The 19,229-nt window shown below is 38.8% G+C and overlaps 1 protein-coding gene across 1 annotated transcript in view; it reads right to left on the reverse strand.

The window, feature by feature from the left end:
* The window catches only part of TXLNG (taxilin gamma), a 53,526-nt gene that overhangs the window by 17,018 nt on the left and 17,279 nt on the right, over nt 1-19,229 (reverse strand). Inside the window, exons 2-4 of the mRNA XM_040637564.1 lie at nt 8,698-9,001; nt 5,402-5,493; nt 1-77 (exon numbers count right to left, since the gene is read on the reverse strand). The exon at nt 1-77 is cut by the window's left edge and continues 172 nt beyond it. Coding sequence (XP_040493498.1) covers nt 1-77; nt 5,402-5,493; nt 8,698-9,001 — 473 coding nt within the window. The remainder of the gene's footprint in view (nt 78-5,401; nt 5,494-8,697; nt 9,002-19,229) is intronic.

Genomic DNA, 19,229 nt, shown 5'->3' on the forward strand with positions numbered 1-19,229 from the left:
CTCCAGCTAAAATTAATAAGCACTTTACAATCAGGAAGTACAATGAACACCTTTGAGTTATGGCTGGAGGAATTATACTAAGAACTATGGAACATGTTTTCAAAAACCAAATATTAGACTATATATATTTTTAATTATTTCGTGCCATATTACTCTGCTAACCTTCTCTCTCTTCCAGTTGTGACAGGAAAGTAAGCAAATAATTTAGGGTAGGGAAAAAAACAATCTGAATCCATTTTTTTTTAAAGTAAACTCTACCCCAAAAGTGGGACTCAAAACTCATAGCCCTGAGATCAAGAGTCACATGCCCTACCGACTGAGCCAGCCAAGTACCCCTTAATCTTTTCTTATTACAAATTTTGAAATGATGTTTTTGGAAAAACTTTAGAAATCAACACCATCGAGTTTTACTTTTCTGAAAAACACACACAGGCTACTCTACTGAAATGGTCCTCTAAATTAGAATAAGCAGCACTGGGGTGCCTGGCTGGCTTAGTCAGTTAAGTGTCCAACTCCAGATTTCAGCTCAGGTCATGATCTCTGGGCTATGACATCGAGCCCCACAACGGGCTCCACGCTGAGTGTAACACCTGCTTAACATTCTCTCCCTCTCCCTCTGCCCACACTCCCCTCCTCAGCTCGGGCACATGTGCACACACTCTCTTAAAAAAAAAAAAAAAAAAAAAGAATAAGCAGCACTCAGTGTTCTTTTGAGCAAGAGGAAAATTGCTGCAATTTTAGGTTTGGAGCAAATAAGTATATTTCAAGGTTAAATCAACACTAACAGATTTAAGACTGTAGCCTTACGGACTACGGACGTTACACAGAGAGAATGCAGAGTCAATTTCAAGAGCAAGAGTGACACCTTGTGGCCTATCAAAACACACCAAGCACCCTTACATGCCATATGCTTACAGCTATTAAAAACATCCTTACAGAAATTCCTACAGGAAAAATAATTTTGTTTCTGTATAATACTTCTGCAAAATAGCCTTATGATGACTGTGGGTGTAGCACAGTTGCAAGAGGCTTCCAGTCCGTACGCACTATCTGTAACTCCATGAGAGTTGCAACCCCCTGCCCTCACAATCCTGAATCCCAGGCTCACAATTCCTTGCTCTTCTCTTTTATCTCATTTTGTGTGTCGTCCTAAAAGAATCATTTTGGTTTCAGTTATTTTGACTTTGTTGTGGCTAGTCCAACTGAAGAACTGGATCTTTTCTTCAATTTAAATTGAGCTTAAATAGCCGCATGTAGCTAATGGCCACCACTTTGGACAGCACAGCTGTAGATTATATTGCTAGAACTCATCCAAATTGCACAGATCAGGGAACAGCAAACCTTTTCTGTAAACGGCCAAAAAGTAAGTGTTCCAGGCTTTGTGGGCCACATACTCAGTCTGTTGCATCACTGTATTCTTTTTTTTTTTTTTAAACACTTTAAAAATGTAAAACCATTCTTAGCTTGTGGGCAGCACAAAAACAGGCCTTGCCAGATTTGGCCCACTGGTTATATAATATCTCACTTAAAAAAAAAAAGACCACACACAACATACTTTACTGATCAATTCTCAAGTCAATGGGCATTTGGGTTTTCCGGATTTGATTACTTACAACGATATGAACACTGTCCTATGTGTTTCCTGGTACACACAATGCAAGAATTTCTCTGGGGGCAAACCTAGGAGTGGGACTGCGAGGCAGTGATTAATGGTCTATTTCACATGACAATGCCAAATTGCTTTCCAGAGTGGCTGGCAAATGTATTCTTGCATCAGCGACTTATAAAGAGATCATGTAGATAGATGCATATCCTCTCCAAACTACATACAATCAGAATTCTTAATTTATGCCACTACAATGGACATAAAACCGCATCTCCTTCTGGTCCAGATTTGCATTTCCCTGATCATTAATAAAGTCGAACATCTCTTGATATGTTTATGTACCTTTATGTTAAGGTGTCTTTGTATCTTCATGTTTTTCCACTTCTATAAAATGCCTCTTACAGGTCTCTTGCTCAGTTTTCCATTGAGTTATTTGTTCTTTTTGTATGTATTTGTAGGTGTTCTTTAAATATTCTTGAAACTAAATATTCTGTTGGTTGTATTTGTTGGAATATGTTCTTCCCAGTTTTTAATGTGACTTCTCACTGTCTTTTGAAGCGTCTTTTGGTGAACAGAAACTTAATTTCAACACAGCCAATTTTTGCAATCCTTTCTCTGATAAGTGCTTTTTGTGTTGTAAGAAATCGTTCCCTTGGGGCACCTGGGTGGCTTAGTCGGTTAAGCGTCTGACTCTTGATAACGGCTCAGGTCACAGTCTCAGGTTCATGATATGGAGCCCCGCATCACGCTTTGCCATCACGCTTTGCGCTTGGCGGGGAGTCTGCTTCTGGTTCTCTCTCCCTCTTCCTTCCCGCCCCCTCTCTAAAATAAATAGGAGCACCTGGGTGGCTCAGTCGTTAAGCGTCTGCCTTCGACTCAAGTCATGATCCCAGGCGCCTGGGATCGAGCTCTGTACTGGGCTCCCTGCTCAGCGGGAAGCCTGCTTCTCCCTCTCCCACTCCCCCTCTGCTTGTGTTCCCTTCTCTCGCTGTGTGTCTCTGTCAAATAAATAAATAAATAAACAAATAAATAAATAAATAAAATCTTAAAAAAGTAAATATTTTTTAAAAATTCCTTAACCCAAGCTTAGACAAATATCATTTATATCTAAATAAATTTAAGTATCTGAAATTTTTAAAGCTTAATATTTGACATTTAAATCCTTAATCCATTTGGAATTAATCATTGTGTATGGTATATAAAACTCTAATTTCTTTCCCATAAGGATACATACTTTTTTGAAAAGATTTATTTATTTATTTAAGTAATCTCTACACCCAACATGGGGCTTGAACTCACGACCCCGAGACCAAGAGTTGCATGCTCCACCAATTTAAACAGCCAGGTGCCCCAGGATATATACTTTTTAAGTTCCATTAACTTCATGAGGATGGCAAGTCTCCCTCAAATGCACCAATAGAATCCATGAAATCTTTAAAAAATCCCCAACTGGTGTTTCTTTCCCCCAATTTTTCCAAGTAAGTTGAATCTAAAATTTTATAAAGAGCCAAGAATAGCCAAGACATACTTCTAACAAAGAGTAATAAGAAGAATATATACACCTACCCCAGCAGATATCAAGATTTATTATTACACTATAATAATCTACACATGGGATGCCTGGGTGGCTCAGTCAGTTAAGTGTCTGCCTTTGGCTCAGGTCATGATCCCAGGACCCTGGGATCAATTACCACATCAGGATCCTTGCTCAGCAGGGAGCCTGCTTCTCCCTCTACCTGCCACTCTCCCTGCTTGTGCTCGCTCTCTCTCTCTGACAAATAAATAAAATCTTTAAAAATAATAATAAAAATAATAATCTACACAAATGCAGTCAGGAATGGGAAAGAATAGCGCTATAACAAGTACTTAAGAATCGTGTTATAAACCTAAAGATATCCACACTTGGCAAGTGACACGTGAGGAGTTCTGGTAAACATGGAGGCCACAAGGTCTCCCTGTGGACAATCCCAGTTACAGGGCAACACGCCGTACCACCTGCTCTATAGGACTTTTCTACTTATCCATGCCACAAGCACCAATGATGTCAGATGATGCTATCACAAAAAAGGTGGAGGGCAGTGATGGCTAAAGGCAAGTTTTCTAAATAACCCTTAGAAAGAGGCTACTCCACTGATGGTCTCACTGCTACATAACCTATACACTCTACCTTTTAAAAGAAATGAGTGTTGTTTCAAGAAATAAAGCTTTAGAACATTTTCTGAAAATGGTACACATTTCATCCTTCATACATTCAGCACAAATCTAAATCAAAAAGAGAGGTTACTACTAGAGAAGTCTTCAATGTGTCACACACCCTAAAATGAATGTAGCAATTATTACTGGGACTTAAAAATAACCATACCCACCTACACACACTCACACATGCAATAAAAGCCACAAACAAAAACAGCCTAGACCCCTGCTACTTAAAGTGTGCTCTAAGAGCTAACAGCATCAACATCATCACCTGGGAGCTTGTTAAAAAAAAAACAGACACTCAGGCCCCAACCTAGACCCAGCTAATCAGAATTTGCCTTTTAACAGAAGTCCCAACGATATGGGCGAATCTCAGGACTACCCTAGGCAACTATTTGCCCTTTCTTCTTATCTATTCATGGCTGTCTGCCTCGCCACAGAACAGAGTCAAGTAGCTAGCTAACCCTCTACGCTGCTTTCAGTCTTTCATTCTTCTCTTTTTTCTTTTCCCTTTATTGTTCTTGTCTTCTTCTACCACTTCTTGCCCAGGACTCATGTGGATGGCACCAATAGGGACTGTATTCCACAGTAAGTGGAAGAGTTCCTTTCCTGAAGCCAGTAATCTGACCACAGTGTTTTCTTCCATCTTTGTATCTGTGACTGTTCTAGGCCATTTATACTGACGCACAGGGCTTCCTGCTGCTCTGAATAGAAGGTACTAGGCTGCCGAATGCCAGCTATATGGGCATATGCACACATCTCTTTATAAACCAAGGGAGAGTAATAGTTCTTTCAATAATAAACAGAATTAATTTTTAGAGCTGGCCAATGACAAAAAGTAGTATTTGTGATATGGAATAACCGCTTCAACAACAGACGAAAATGCATTAAAATCGTCAATAATTCACATAAGCTTTTCACAAAAGGCATTACTTTTAGCATTTATATTACACTTACTCATTCTAAGTTTCCCACAACCCTTACACTTCAAAGGGTTCTAGGACTTCCCCATTCTTTAACCTAAACAGGATGGCAGGTTTCCATGTTGAGACTTCTTTCATAATTTTAAAAAGAGAATTAATGTTACTTGAAATAACATAGGCCCAGAACAAATGAGGTCAGTTTCTTTAGAAGATGGAAAAAGAAACGCCTGGCACATAGATGTGAAATAAATACTTCCTGAGACACAGTATTGTTTTAGTAAACTATTTCATCAAACTCACAATTTCAATCACAATGGGTAGAACCTTTATCTCTAGAATTCCCTTGGGAAAAGTTCAATACAGGAACCACTACACCCAGACTAGCATCTACAGCATCACAACAGAGTATTTCTAAGTCACCCTTTTCATTTCTAAAACCGAGTTTTAGAAAATCTATGCTGTATCTTACCATTTATAATGTCCTATAGGTATCACTTATAAAATGAAGTCATACAAGCAACAAAAAGCCCCAAGAAAGGACATTCTCCTCTTCAATTTTGGAATACAAGATAATTTTACACCTAAAGCTATATCAAAATATTTTTAAAAGCTTATCAAGTACATACACATTGTGTGTATTTCATATGAACCTTAACTCCCTTGATTTAATACTCACAAGATCAGCGTATTTCTTACAGAGAGCTGCCAGCTTCTCTTCTGGAGTTGAAAGGGTGTTTAGGGCTTGCATCAGTAATAAAACTTCTTTTCCTGATGATTAACAAGATAAGAATGAGATCAAGTCTAACCTGTAAATTCTATATAACACTTCCTATGTTCTGACATCCAGAGTAAAATAATGTGTGCCTGTATCTAGACATAAGAAATTTACCAGCTAAATTAAGAAAGTTATTTTTAAATTCTGGATTAGCAGGCACCCTTCCCTTCCCATCCCCACCCCAAATTTCTTCACTCACTAATACTGCTAGCTATTTGTAAGAACTCTTGCTGAAGGCTTAAAAATTCCCTTGCTTAACCACTGATGTCCAAGTTAAGACAAAGGGCAAGTTACAAAGGGCAGAATATTTTTAAAAGCTTCCTACCCAAGTACAAATATAGAAACAAGTTCAAAGGGAATTTCAGTTGGTACTAAGATGCAGATAATCACTCATGACATGTTATCATTTCTATAAGCAATTTTAATAACTTCTGATGATTCAGAAAGCACATTCTGTGTGTTAACCAAGTTTAGTGTAAATAAAAGGATGTCAACCAAGTTCTTTTCGCCACAGGAGGAGCTAGCAACAGTATTTAAAAATTTTTTTGGCAGGGAGAAGCAGGTGGCTGAGATAGAGGACAAATGGTCTTTCAAAATAAGTGATAATATTTTACTTTTTAAGGAATAATTTTTATTTTTAAAAATGTTTACTCTTTGTTGTTGTTGTTGTTAAAGATTTTATTTATTTGACAGAGAGAGACAGTGAGAGAAGGAACACAAGCAAGGGGAGTGTGAGAGGGAGAAGCAGGCTTCCTGCCGAGCAGGGAGCCCGATGCGGGGCTTGATCCTAGGACCCTGGGATCATGCCCTGAGCCAAAGGCAGACACTTAATGGCTGAGCCACCCAGACGCCCCTAAAAATGTTTACTCTTATATGTAGGACATTTCATTTAAAAATATACATTAAAAGGACTTTGGTATATGGTATACAGACTGCTATGAAGAAAAAATGCAGGCCGACTTAAAAATAGAGCACCTTCCTATCCATACAAAATTTCAGTAACAAAACCTCTCAAAGCCCAAGGCCAGTAAGAATTTTAAAAGAGATGACTAAACATGATTATTAAATATGATTAGAAGTAACCATTATGTAACCTGCAATTTTTAATCAAGATTTTAAAACCTACATTCCATCTGTTTTTTTTTTTAATATTTTATTTATTTATTTGACAGAGAGAGACAGCCAGCGAGAGAGGGAACACAAGCAGGGAGAGTGGGAGAGGAAGAAGCAGGCTCCCAGCGGAGGAGCCTGATGTGGGGCTCGATCCCATAACGCTGGGATCACGCCCTGAGCCGAAGGCAGACGCTTATGACTGCGCCACCCAGGCGCCCCTCCATCTGGATTTTTTTGAGACACAATTCACATACCACAAAATTTACCCTTTTAATTTAGAAGTGTACAACTGAGTACATTCACAAAGTTTTGCAATAATCACTACTGCCTAATTCCAGAACATTTTCATCACCCCAAAAAGAAACCCCATATCCTTTAGCAGTCCCTCCCTCTTGCTCCCCCACTGGGACCCTGCCAACCACTATGCCACTGTCTCCATGGACTTGCCAATTCTGAACATTTCATAAAAAATATATTCCCATTATGTGGCCTTGTGTGTCTGGTTCCTTTCATTTAGCATGTTTTCAAGGTTCACCCATGTAGGATGTTATTACTACTTCATTCTTTTTTATAGCTGAATAATATTCCATTGTACAGATATAATACCACACTTTTTTTATCCATTCATCAGTTGATGGATAACTGTGTTGTTTCAACTTTTTGGCTATTATGAAAGAGGCTGCCATGAATACTCATGTACACATTTTGCACAGACATGTGCTTTCAACCCTCCTGATTACACACCGAGAGGTAGAGTTGCTGGGTCACATGGTATCATTATGGGCAACCTTTTTTTTAAATATTAAGTAATCTCTATGCCTAATGTGGGGCTCAAACACAACCCCGAGATCAAGAGTCACATGCTCCTCCAACTGAGACAGCCAGGTGCCCCATTCTGTGTAACTTCTTAAAGCTCCATACCTGCTTTTACAAATATAATAGGTGCTGCTGATTTTGAAGAAATTTGTCTGTAAGAAATTGAAATTATTTCTTGTATTTCTATAAGAATCTTCAGGTTTTCCAAGTTAGCGAAAAATATATTTAGTAAGGATAATTGTGTAGAGAAAACCATACAAATCAAACACCATTAATCTTAGGTATACTAAGTATAAAAAACTTGGGGGGGTGCCTGGGTGGCTCAGTCGTTAAGCGTCTGCTTTCGGCCCAGGGCGTGATCCCAGAGTCCTGGGATCGAGCCCCGCATCGGGCTCCCTGCTCCACTGGGAGCCTGCTTCTTCCTCTCCCACTCCCCCTGCTTGTGTTCCCTCTCTCGCTGGCTGTGTCTCTGTCAAATAAATAAAATCTTTAAACACACACACACACACACACACACACACACACACACACACACACAAACAAACTTAGGGGCAGGGCGTCTGGGTGGCTCAGTCAGTTAAGCGTGTGCCCATGGCTTGGGTCATGATCCCAGGGTCCTGGGACTGAGTCCCGCATCGGGCTCCCTGCTCAGCGGGGAGCCTGCTTGTCCCTCTCCCTCTTTCCCCGTGCTTGTGCTCGCTCTGTCAAATAATTAAATACAAATTTAAAAAAAAATTTAGAGGCAATGAGTAAGGCTAAAATAGAAGGGGATTTCAGATTTCATAACAAGATTTAACATATTACTTTCTTAGTTCTAAATCTCAAACACAGCAGGAGAAAGAAAACACACCCTTGAAAGCCAGTCTTAACCCACTTTCTGAATGAACTACAGGTAACATTATGTTGTCTCTATAGTGTTGTGACTAGATTTTAAATAAAACAAGCAAATAAATACATGGTTTTCACAGTAAATTTCAGTCAGACTACATTAAAGATGCAAACAAGGCAAGTCAAATACTACTTTGTCAAGCTGGCCCCGAATTTTGTCAAGAAAGCCTATTCCTGCTTACAGAGAACGTCCTCCTCTGCTATGTCTGACTCCTGCACAAAGTGCAGCAGATGCGCACACTGACCCCACTGAAGACGAGAGAGTATTAGCTCAGCATCCACCTCCACACTGGCCACGCTCATAACCACCTGTGCTGCAGAAAACAGAAGTAAAAAGAGCAGCACGTGAAAACGTCCAAGCACGGAGCACAGATCATTACCTAACGTTTTCTCTTTGCTCCTGTTGCATTCTGAGTCCTGCTGACCGTCAGGCGGATCTATTCGAGCTTCTCGCCTAGGAATCTCCTCTCTTGACTCTTGGGCGCAGTATGCTGGGCTCATCAAACTCCTGCTCTTTGTAATAAAATCACTGCCTTCATCCTCTTCCAATGAATGCTTGTTACTCGTGCCACCACAATTTGAGTCTTGATGTTGAAGAATATCATTTGATTGAGAGTTACGCAACATATCTGCCTTCACCCCTAAGCCACACATTCCAGCTTCTTCCATTGTGCCAATCACAAGCTAGAGAGAAACAGGAAAAGAAAAAATATGGAAAGAAGGGTTATATCAAATGTAATCAACGTTTACAACCAATGATACACCCATAGGCTGACAGCTTTTTTTTTCTTAGTGATTTGTAAAATTGATGTAAATATGGTAATTTCTAAGTTTCACAGAGAGGGGGACATAAATGTAAAGTATAAGAAAATTAAAACAAATCACACAACTAAGTGGTACCAAAGGAAGTGAGAAATGCCATTTAGCTGTAAATCTAAACTTATTTCCCTAGTGGTGCCTGGGTGGCTGAGTCAATTAAATGTCTGCCTTTGGCTCGGGTCGTGATCTCGGGGTTCTGGGATCGAGCTCCATGTCTGGCTCCTTGCTCCTTGCTCAGCGGACAGTCTGTTTCTCCCCTTCCCTCTGCGACTCCCTACCACTCCTGCTCTCTCCCTGTTTCAAATAAATAAAATCTTTTAAAAAATTTTTAAAAAAGGGGCACCTGGGTGGCTCGGTCAGTTAAGCATCTGCCTTTGGCTCAGGTCATGATCCCCACGTCGGGCTCCCAGCTCAGCGGGGAGCCTGCTTCTCTCTCTCTCTCTGCCTCTCCCCCAGCTTATGCTCTCTCTCTCGCTCACTCTCTCTCTCTCTCTCAAATAAAATCTTTTTAAAAAGTACTCTAACTTCCTTTAAAAAAAAATAAATAAAACTTTTTCCCTATAAAATTCACCATTAAAATAATCAACATCTTAGAAATGAAATTATCCCAAATTAGTGAACATTAATTATCCTGTTCTTATCCTTGATGAGATGGTACAGCAGAGATGGCTCACTAGCTACCCAGCAAAAACCCTTGCTCCTGCAATATTCTCTAGGGCGGGCACTGCTGGACAAATGCTCAGCCTAGGACTCCATTTCTCAGCCCCCTGTATCTAAGCGGAACTCCCATGTAAAGTTCCCACCAATGGAATATAAGATGAAATAACGACTGTCCCTTCTTCAATAAGACTTTCATTCTTAGAAGCACACATTCTTTCCCCACCATCTCTTCCCCACTCTGGCTGAATGCAGAGGTCTCCTAGACCCTGAGAGACGGCACAGCTACAGGATGAAATAAGTAACAGTCTAGGCCCCTAAATCCCATGTACATACAAAGGAAAGCTGCCCTTCTTACAAAGAACACCCATACTGGAGTATTAGATGAGCACAAAAATAAATTTCTCTCACATTAAGCCACAGAGACTTTGGGAATAACGTTTTAAGCAACTATCCCTGCCCGAACAAATGTAGATAGTAGCCATGGGAGTGTAGGCATTATTCTCATGTTTTATTCTCAAATCAGTAAAATTTACCCCTTACTCTTTCTTCTATCATATTGTTAACCCCATTTATTTATGGGTTTTCCCCTCCCTTAACATATGATGTGGCACAAATTTGAATTCTATACATTCTATACATTTCCTCTCTGTATGAAAGAGGGCCTCATCCCTTTTTGAATAATACAATTGGGGGGAAGGTGTCTAGTATCTTTCTCTTATCACAAGTGGACAAAAGCTACTGTCCAAAGTTAATAGGAGAGCAGAGATTCATTATTTCAAGTTACAAGAGTAATTCCAACTGAAGAACTAAAACTGATTTAAAGTATCAAAGCAGCAGGAGAGAAGGAGAGTATGGGAAGTAAGTCCTTATCTTTTATAGTCTAATGTTGATAAATCAGGTACTATGCTTCTGGAAGAACAAATTGGTATAGCCACTTTGAAAAACTCTTTGCCAATACAGATACATTTCAACCCAGTTAATTCTACTCCTAGGATTTTACCCAAGTGTGTACGTATGTGCAGCCAAAGGCCAAGAATGTTTAAAGCAGGGCTATCTGTAATTGCCCCAAAATGGAATCAACCCAAATTTGTAACAATAGAAGAAGGGATACATTGTACTATGCTCATACCACCCAGCAACAAGAACTAACTACTGCTAGATGCAGGGACACAGATGAGTCTCATAGACCAAACACTGAGAGGAAGGTGCCAGAGAATCCATACTGTCGGAAACCATATATATATATATAAAGTTCAAAAACAGGCAAGGCTAATCAATTGTACTGGAAAGCAACAAAGTGGTTACCTTCTGGGGTAGAGTCTTCTGGAGTGCTTGGTAATATTCTATTTCTTTTCTTTTTTTTTTTTTTTAGATTTCTTTTATTTATTTGACAGAGAGAGACAGCCAGCGAGAGAGGGAACACAAGCAGGGGGAATGGGAGAGGAAGAAGCGGGCTCCCAGCGGAAGAGCCTGACGTGGGGCTCGATCCCAGAACGCCGGGATCACACCCTGAGCTGAAGGCAGACGCCTAACGACTGGGACACCCAGGCGCCCCAAGTAATATTCTATTTCTTGATCCAGATGGGGTAACATAGATGTTCACTTTATGAAAATTCATTAAGCCTAAACATTTACGATTCATGTACTTTACTGAAGTAAAAGCATTTCAGAAAAGTTTATTTTAAAACTTGCAATTTATACATTATTCAAGAGTTATGAAGAACCAAAACGAATTATTTTCCTCTGGACAGAAAGATTAGCAATGTGTTGCTTTTCATGACACTTTTAAAATAATGTGCATGCAATACTTTTGTTTCTTAAAAAAATTAACGCATTAAGGGGAAATCAGCTGTCTATTTTCAGAGTTGTTTGATGCCATACTCTAAGCCTAAAAATTAGAAATATTGAAAAGACTCTTAAATTCTTTCAAAAACTTTAAAAACTCACTTCCACATGTAATGCATTCTGTGGAATGAGATTTCTCAAGTGTAATCCATAGGTATTAAATTTATAAAACATTCATGATGAAGTTTCAAGAACTTCAAAACAAACATCTTTCATTAAATTCCATTCCTGCAGAAACTTCTTAAAGCCATGAATATGCCCAAATAACATACTACGTAAGTATTAATCTCAAACTAAATGCAAAGTGATCATTTATCGCTACACTTATATACAGCTACTAGTCCCACCTCTACTCTATATCAAATACTGAGCTGCCATATACTATTGGGCACATGGATAATGTTAACAGACACCTTCTATAAAGAAGCTGTACAGAGGAAAAATAATAAGTGCTATTAATATCTTTCCCAATTTTTATTTATTATTTTTTAAAGATTTTATTTTTATTTATTTGAGGGGGGGTTGAGCAGGGGGGAAGCAGAGGGAGAGGGAGAAGCAGGCTCTCCCACTGAGCAGGGAGCCTGATGTGGGGCTCGATTCCAGGACCCCAAGATCCTGACCTTAGCCAAAGGCAGAGGTTTAATCGACTGAGCTACCCAGGTGCCCCTTCCCCAATTCTTAAAAAATAATTTTTAAACCTATCCCCTGAAAACCATTAGTATAAGAATGGGTTCACAAAACCACAACATTGGTTTTAAACACTGATGAAAATCTGTTAAAAGATAATTAAAATGGAAGATTGCTATCTCTAATACATGACAGAATTTCTCAGAAGTGTAATGATGATAAAATTCACATCGTACCAGAAAATGTTTTGCCAAGCCACACCAAACATATAATGAACAAGCAATTTTTTGGAAGAAGGGGGAGCCCTCATTTACTTCATGAGTAATTTTCACCAAGGAAAACCTGAGGCCTCTCCTAGGGTCAATTTTAATAAGAAAGGCACCTGAGGAATGGAATTTGTTAATCTCTCATTTTTCAGTTCTATTAGTGTTTTTCATAACCTTTATTGAGATATAATTCACATGTAATTCACCAATTTAAAGTGTACAATAGACTGGTTTTTAGTACATCCAGAGTTGTGCAACCTTCACCACAATCAATCTTGGAATACTATGGGGCACCCCAGAAAGAAACCCTCCATTACCCCCAGCCCTAGGCAACTAATGTATTATGTCTCTACAGATGTGGTTGTTCTGAACAGTTCACATAAGTAGAATCAGATAATATGTGACCTTTTGTGTTTGGCTTCTTTCACACAGCATGATTTCAAGGTTCATCCATGTTGTAGTTGTATCATTACTTCATTTCTCTTTATTGCCAAATAATATTCCATGGTTTGGATATACCATATTTTACTTATCCATTCATCAGTTGGGACATCTGGATTATTTCCAACTATTGGCTACTATGAATAATTCTGTTATGAACATTAATGTACAAGCCTTTATGTAGACTTATGTTTACATTGCTACAAGGTATATACCTAGGAGTGGAACTGCTGGGTCATATGGTCACTGTTTAACCTTTTGAGGAACTGTGACACTATTTTTCTAACTGCACCATTTTATATTCCCATCAGCAGTGTGTTAGGGTTCCATTATTTATACATTCTCACCAAGACTTGTTATTGTCTGTCCTTTTGATAATAGCCACTGCACCGTGAAGAGATCTCATCTAATAACTAATAATGTTGAGAATCTTTTCATGTGCTTATTATTGGCCATTTGTATACCTCTTTTGGAGAAAAGTTTATTCAGATCCTTTGCCCCTTTTTTAACTGGGTTATTTGAAATTTTCTTATTGAGTTGTACAAGTTCTTTATATATGCCAGATCCAAGTCCCTTATCAGATGTATGATTTCCGAGTATCTTCTATTACTGTTCTCTCAATTTTGGAGAAAACGCACAATATGGTCACCTATTTCAAAATGTCATAAATTTAATTAAAAGTTACTCTGCCTTTCAGATTAAAGGCATATAGGTCAATTTCAACTATCATAGACAGAAAAAGTTGAAGGACTAGAAAGGTCAAAATGTTTACCTAACTCAAAATAGTAGCTGGTGGCACTGAGCATAAATAAGGACACTGAATTAATGTGTAGAGTGAATAACCATCACATCTCATGCTGTCCTTCTATTTCATCATTCTCTATTTTTAGTTAATACTACTTTTTGTCTTTCCAGACACACCCCTTTTGCCTCTCAGCTCCTGTCACACACATTACATTATCACTTATTTGGTACGCATATCCTATTAGACAGCAAAAGCTTATGCATAAAAGGTACTCAATTGCCAATTGATGGAGCACACAAGGGGCCAAAATGGTTGCTGAAAACAAGCCATGGAAAGTACCTAAACATTACTATAGAAGTTCAAGGAAAATACCACTACTACTACTTTATCTTTAGAAGCGATACAGTATTACATTTCCTTTCTTTCCTGTACAACTAATTTTTATGTATTTTTCACACTTGCTAATGACAGACTAACTTTGGCGCTACAAAATCTTTGTTTATGAATAAGCCCAGGTCCAGCTGGACTCTTGAAATAGCAGGCCCCAATTTTTCTACTGTAAGGACTATCTGTTCAAGAACCTACTTGAGTCTCTGCACTGGGCCATGATATGAAGCAAATTCTTAGGCCAACAACTTTAAATGGTAAATTATTTCTCAGCCCTCATCTCCTTAAGCAGAGACCTCTACATCACATGGCCAATACAACTTCCTACTCTGCTCTGATACCCATTCTGGATGCCTTTCTTGCTATAATCTCCTGTATAAACAGCAGCAGTATTTATATAGCAAATACTACATCCTGGCACAACTGTAAGCACTTTCCTGTACTAACTAACTTAATCCTCACAATGTCACAAGATAGGTATTATTCATTATCTCCATTTTACAGATGAGCAAACTGACAGGGTAAAGTCAAGTATCGTGCCAAAGCTCACTATTAGTAAATAGCAGAGCAAAGATTTGAACCCTGGCAGTCTGTTTCTGGGTCCACACTTTTTTTTTTTTTTAGATTTTTTATTTATTTATGTGACAGAGAGACAGCCAGCGAGAGAGGGAACACAAGCAGGGGGAGTGGGAGACGAAGAAGCAGGCTCCCAGCCGAGGAGCCCGATGTGGGACTCAATCCCGGAACGCCGGGATCACGCCCTGAGCGGAAGGCAGACGCCTAACGACTGAGACACCGAGGCGCTCCCTGAGTCCACACTTTTAACCACAATGACATACTACTTCATGACTACCCTTTGTCTACTATACAAACACCCTTGTCCTGGCCCAGCCACCTAACAGACACCTATTTAATAATGGGTAGAGATGCTCCCCATATACTATGTATAAAAACAAATTGCAAAACAGTATGCACCACGTATTTTATATACACACATGTATATTTATGCATGTATATACACACACATATAAAGCATTGGGAGAAGGTGAACATGGCTGGCTCGGTCGGTAGAGCATGCGACTCTTGATCTCAGGGTTGTGTGTGTGAGCCCCCCGTTGAGTGTAGAGATTACTTAAAAATCTTAAAAAAAAAAAAGTTGAGAGCAAATACATCTACATATTAACAAAGGTTTTTACTTTACTATTTTTTTAGAGGGGGGAGGGATAGAGGGAAATTTTTTTTTTTTTTTGAGAGAGAGAGTAAGAAAGAGCACAAAGTGGGGAGGGCAAGAGGGAGAGAGAGAATCTTAAGTAGGTTTCATGCCCAGCGTGGAACCTAATGCAAGGCTCAATCTCACAACCCTGAGATCATAACCGGAGCGGAAATCAAGAGTCACTTAACCAACTGAGCACACCAATAATGTTTATTTTTAAATAGTATAATTATGGGTGGTATTTCTTTTTCCTTCCCTGTATCTTCTAGTTTAACTACAGTGAATTTTTATTACTCTTGGAATTGAAAAAAATTCAAAAACTACTCATACTAATAACAGAACATCATAGAACATCTGTATGGAAGCATCATATAACATATGTAAATTTTATTAAGATTTCTACACACAGTCATTTAAGATAAAAAAATTTTTTAATTTTATTTTTAATTTTTTTTTTTAGAGAGGGAGAGTGAACACCCAGCGGGTGGGCAGACAGAGAGGAAGAGAGAGAATCCCAAGCAAGCTCCATGCCCCGAGCAGAGCCAGACATGGCGCTCCATCCCACAATGCCAAGATCACGATCCAAGCTGAAATCAAGAGTAGGATGCTCAATCGACTGAGCCACTCAGGAGGCCCAAAATTAATTTATTTTAACACAAATGGATACTCAAATGAAATAAAGAATGTTAAGACCCACAACGCAACAAAAATTGGCAAATAGGAAGCAAGAAATCACAGAAAAGTAAAGACAAGTGGCTAGTAAACATATGCTTAACTTTACTCACAATAAGAGAAGTGCAACTTAAAACTATCAGATACCATCGTTCACATCAAAAACTTCGACCACACAGTGTGGGAAAGGGTGTGAGGTACTCTCAAGCATTCCTGGTTGAGGAACAAATTGCTTTAACCACTAAGGAGTCTAATTCAGGGCAGGGATTGTGTGGAAAGGGGCACAAAGGAACTTTCCAGGGTGATGGGAGTGCTCTATAACTTGATTAGGGTTTGGGTTACAGAGCTGCATCCATTTGTTAAAACTCAGCATGTACATACTTAACATGGCTTCATGGGCGAAAGGACCAACAGATGGATAGATAAATGAAAAGGTATAGTAAACTATCAATGGCAGAATCTAGGTGGTGGCAATATGGATGTTAGTATAAATTCTTTCAATTTTACTTTATGTTTAAAAATTTCCAAAATAAAATGTTGGGGAAAAAAGTCCTGCCACATAGCTTCAACCGACCAAACTCCTTTCTTATCAATTTCTTCTATGGACAAGCCAGTATGTCTATGAAATTATACACATAATGACATTTATGTATCAGTACATATAGTAACAAAAAAAATCAGAAATACCCTAAATGTCCATTAATAATGAACTGGATGGTAATAACTTTGTATGGTGAGAGATGACAAACTGTGGTGAGCATTTTGTAATGAACATAAATGTTGAATCACTATGTAGTACAGCTGACACTAATGTAATATTGTATATGAACCATACTTCAATTAAAATAAATAATAAAAAGTACATACCCCCGACGAAAATAATGGACTGGATAGATCAATTGTGGTACATCCATACAATGGAGTACTATAGCACCTATTAAAAAATAAGGTAGTTGTAGAATTACTGATCTGTAAGGGTAAGTTGAAAGGGGATAAAGAAAAATGCCCAATACTATGTATGTATTATATGCCATGATTTGGGTGTGTGTGTGTGTGTGTGTGTGTGTGTGTGTTTGTGTGTGAGGAGGATGGTTATATAAGTTTATGAGTGGGAATCATAATACAATCTCTGGAAGGATACAAAGAAACACAGTAATGGAGAGAAACTGGAGGTGGCGGGGGAGGTGGGGGACACCACGCTTTAACAGCATGCCTGTTTTTATCTTTTAAGTTATGGACCATGAGTTACCTTCATAACAGTTTTTTTCTTTTAAATACCAAGATGAATAGAGTAATATAGTACTTATCATTAGGAAAAATGAGGAGGAAATGTTTACTGAAATTCCAATCTCAAATGAAAATGAAACCAACAATAAGTGGTTTCAAGATAAATTTCTATTCGAACTTTTCCCTGAAAATCGTAAAATAAACTATCATATTTTCATTTTGTTTATGAGTCTATCGTCATGAGCAGCACACACAGCCCTTATAGCTTGAAAGACACTAGAGAGAGCAAGTCATTAGGCCACAGCAGTGTTTACTAGAGCCCTAAACCCCAACAATCCTCCACCCCAGCCATTCCCCTCCTGTCAAAGGATGCATTTCTCAACCTTACTCCCATTGTCTAAATACTTGCAGCTAAGATGATTCCTTAAGTGAAGGAGAGAGGCCTTCAAAATGGATAGCCACCAGGTCACCAACCATTAATTGTAAGAGCAAATAACTATTATAGAAACTTTGGCAAACATGAATACACTGTATTCATCTACTACTTGTAATAGCTTTTCCATCAATACATTTGAAACTGAGATCACACAGGAATTAAAAACCTAAAGAAAAAAGTATTTAAATAAGTTTCTTTCCCTTCTACTCTGTAGATAAAGAGAAAGATGAACAATTTTAAAGTTAAAACTTTCAGTTATGCTCTTTCAAATATTATTGAAGCTAAAGAACCATATCTCTTTGGCTTATTTTGTTTAAAGGGCTTAAATGTTTTTAGTAATGACTGTTCTTTTACTAACACTCTAAATAATAAACAAAAAAGCCAACACCACATTCACTTCCTAATTATTTCAACTACCATCTGCTTAAATGAGATTGAAAGTCTTCAACCAGTGCTAAGCACGTGTTAAAAGCAGAAATCACTCAATGGTGGCTCAGTCGGTTAAGTGGCTGCCTTTGGCTCAGGTCATGATCCCAGCGTCCTGGGATCAAGCCCCGCACGGGGCTCCCTGCTCAGCAAGGAGCCTGCTTCTCCCTCTCCTTCTGCTGCTCCTTCTGCTTCTGCTCTCTCGCTTGTGCTCTTTCTCTTAAATAAATAAATAAAATCTTAAGAATAAAAGTCACTCAATCCTTGCCACTGAAGGCTAGGGCAGCCCTTCAGAGGAAGCAGGTAGGTAAGACTGTGCACATTTATGCATTTTCCTGAGGAGAGAGCCATAGCTTGCCTTGGGTTCCCAAAATATCTTGGAAAAGTTTACCAAGTAGGTAGAGAAAACCTTCAGAACCTGCAGGTCCCTTTATTACCGCATTTAACCTTCCCCTCTGCGAGGTGGGTCTCACTGTTCCCAGCTAAAGATAATGAAACTTAGTGAGTTGAAGTAACTTGCCCACGATCATATTAAAGTCAACAAAAGGAACTTGCAAAATTCAAAACCAGGTCTGTCAAACTCCAGAGTCTAGGTTTTTTTCATTATACAACTCCCTTCACACTTCATACATTAGCCTTGAAAAATAAAAGTTCAAACAGATCTCTCATGCAGTTACAAAATAAACCTCAGAAATTAAATGATGTCTGAAAATATATAGCATGCTAGATATACAAGGATGAAATTAGGAAAACATCAGGAAAGAGCTTTAAATTTTTAGCAGTGATTAACTCTGGAATTTAGGGAGGGGAGAAAGGACGAATTTGGCGGTAGGGATATCTTTAAATAATTTAAGTGATTTTTTTTTAAGGTACTGAGGTTGTTGTTGTTTTACTTTTTTGGCCCAACTTGGGGCTTGAACTCACAACCCTGAGATCAAGACCTGAGCAGAGATCAAGAGTCTGATGCTTAACTGACTGAGCCACCCAGGCATCCCTACTTTTTTGTGTCTTAGGATAAACTGAATTAGCTCTAAAAATCCCTTCAATCCTAGGTTTCTAAATAACTTGCCCTAAGAGTTGTCAACTACTAAACAGGAATATGAGGACAAGCGTGCATGCTGCCAGGCCGGGGGGGGGGGGGGGGGGGG

The sequence above is a fragment of the Ursus maritimus genome, assembly GCF_017311325.1.
Source record: "Ursus maritimus isolate PB19 chromosome X unlocalized genomic scaffold, ASM1731132v1 scaffold_X1, whole genome shotgun sequence".
Lineage (NCBI taxonomy): Eukaryota > Metazoa > Chordata > Mammalia > Carnivora > Ursidae > Ursus > Ursus maritimus.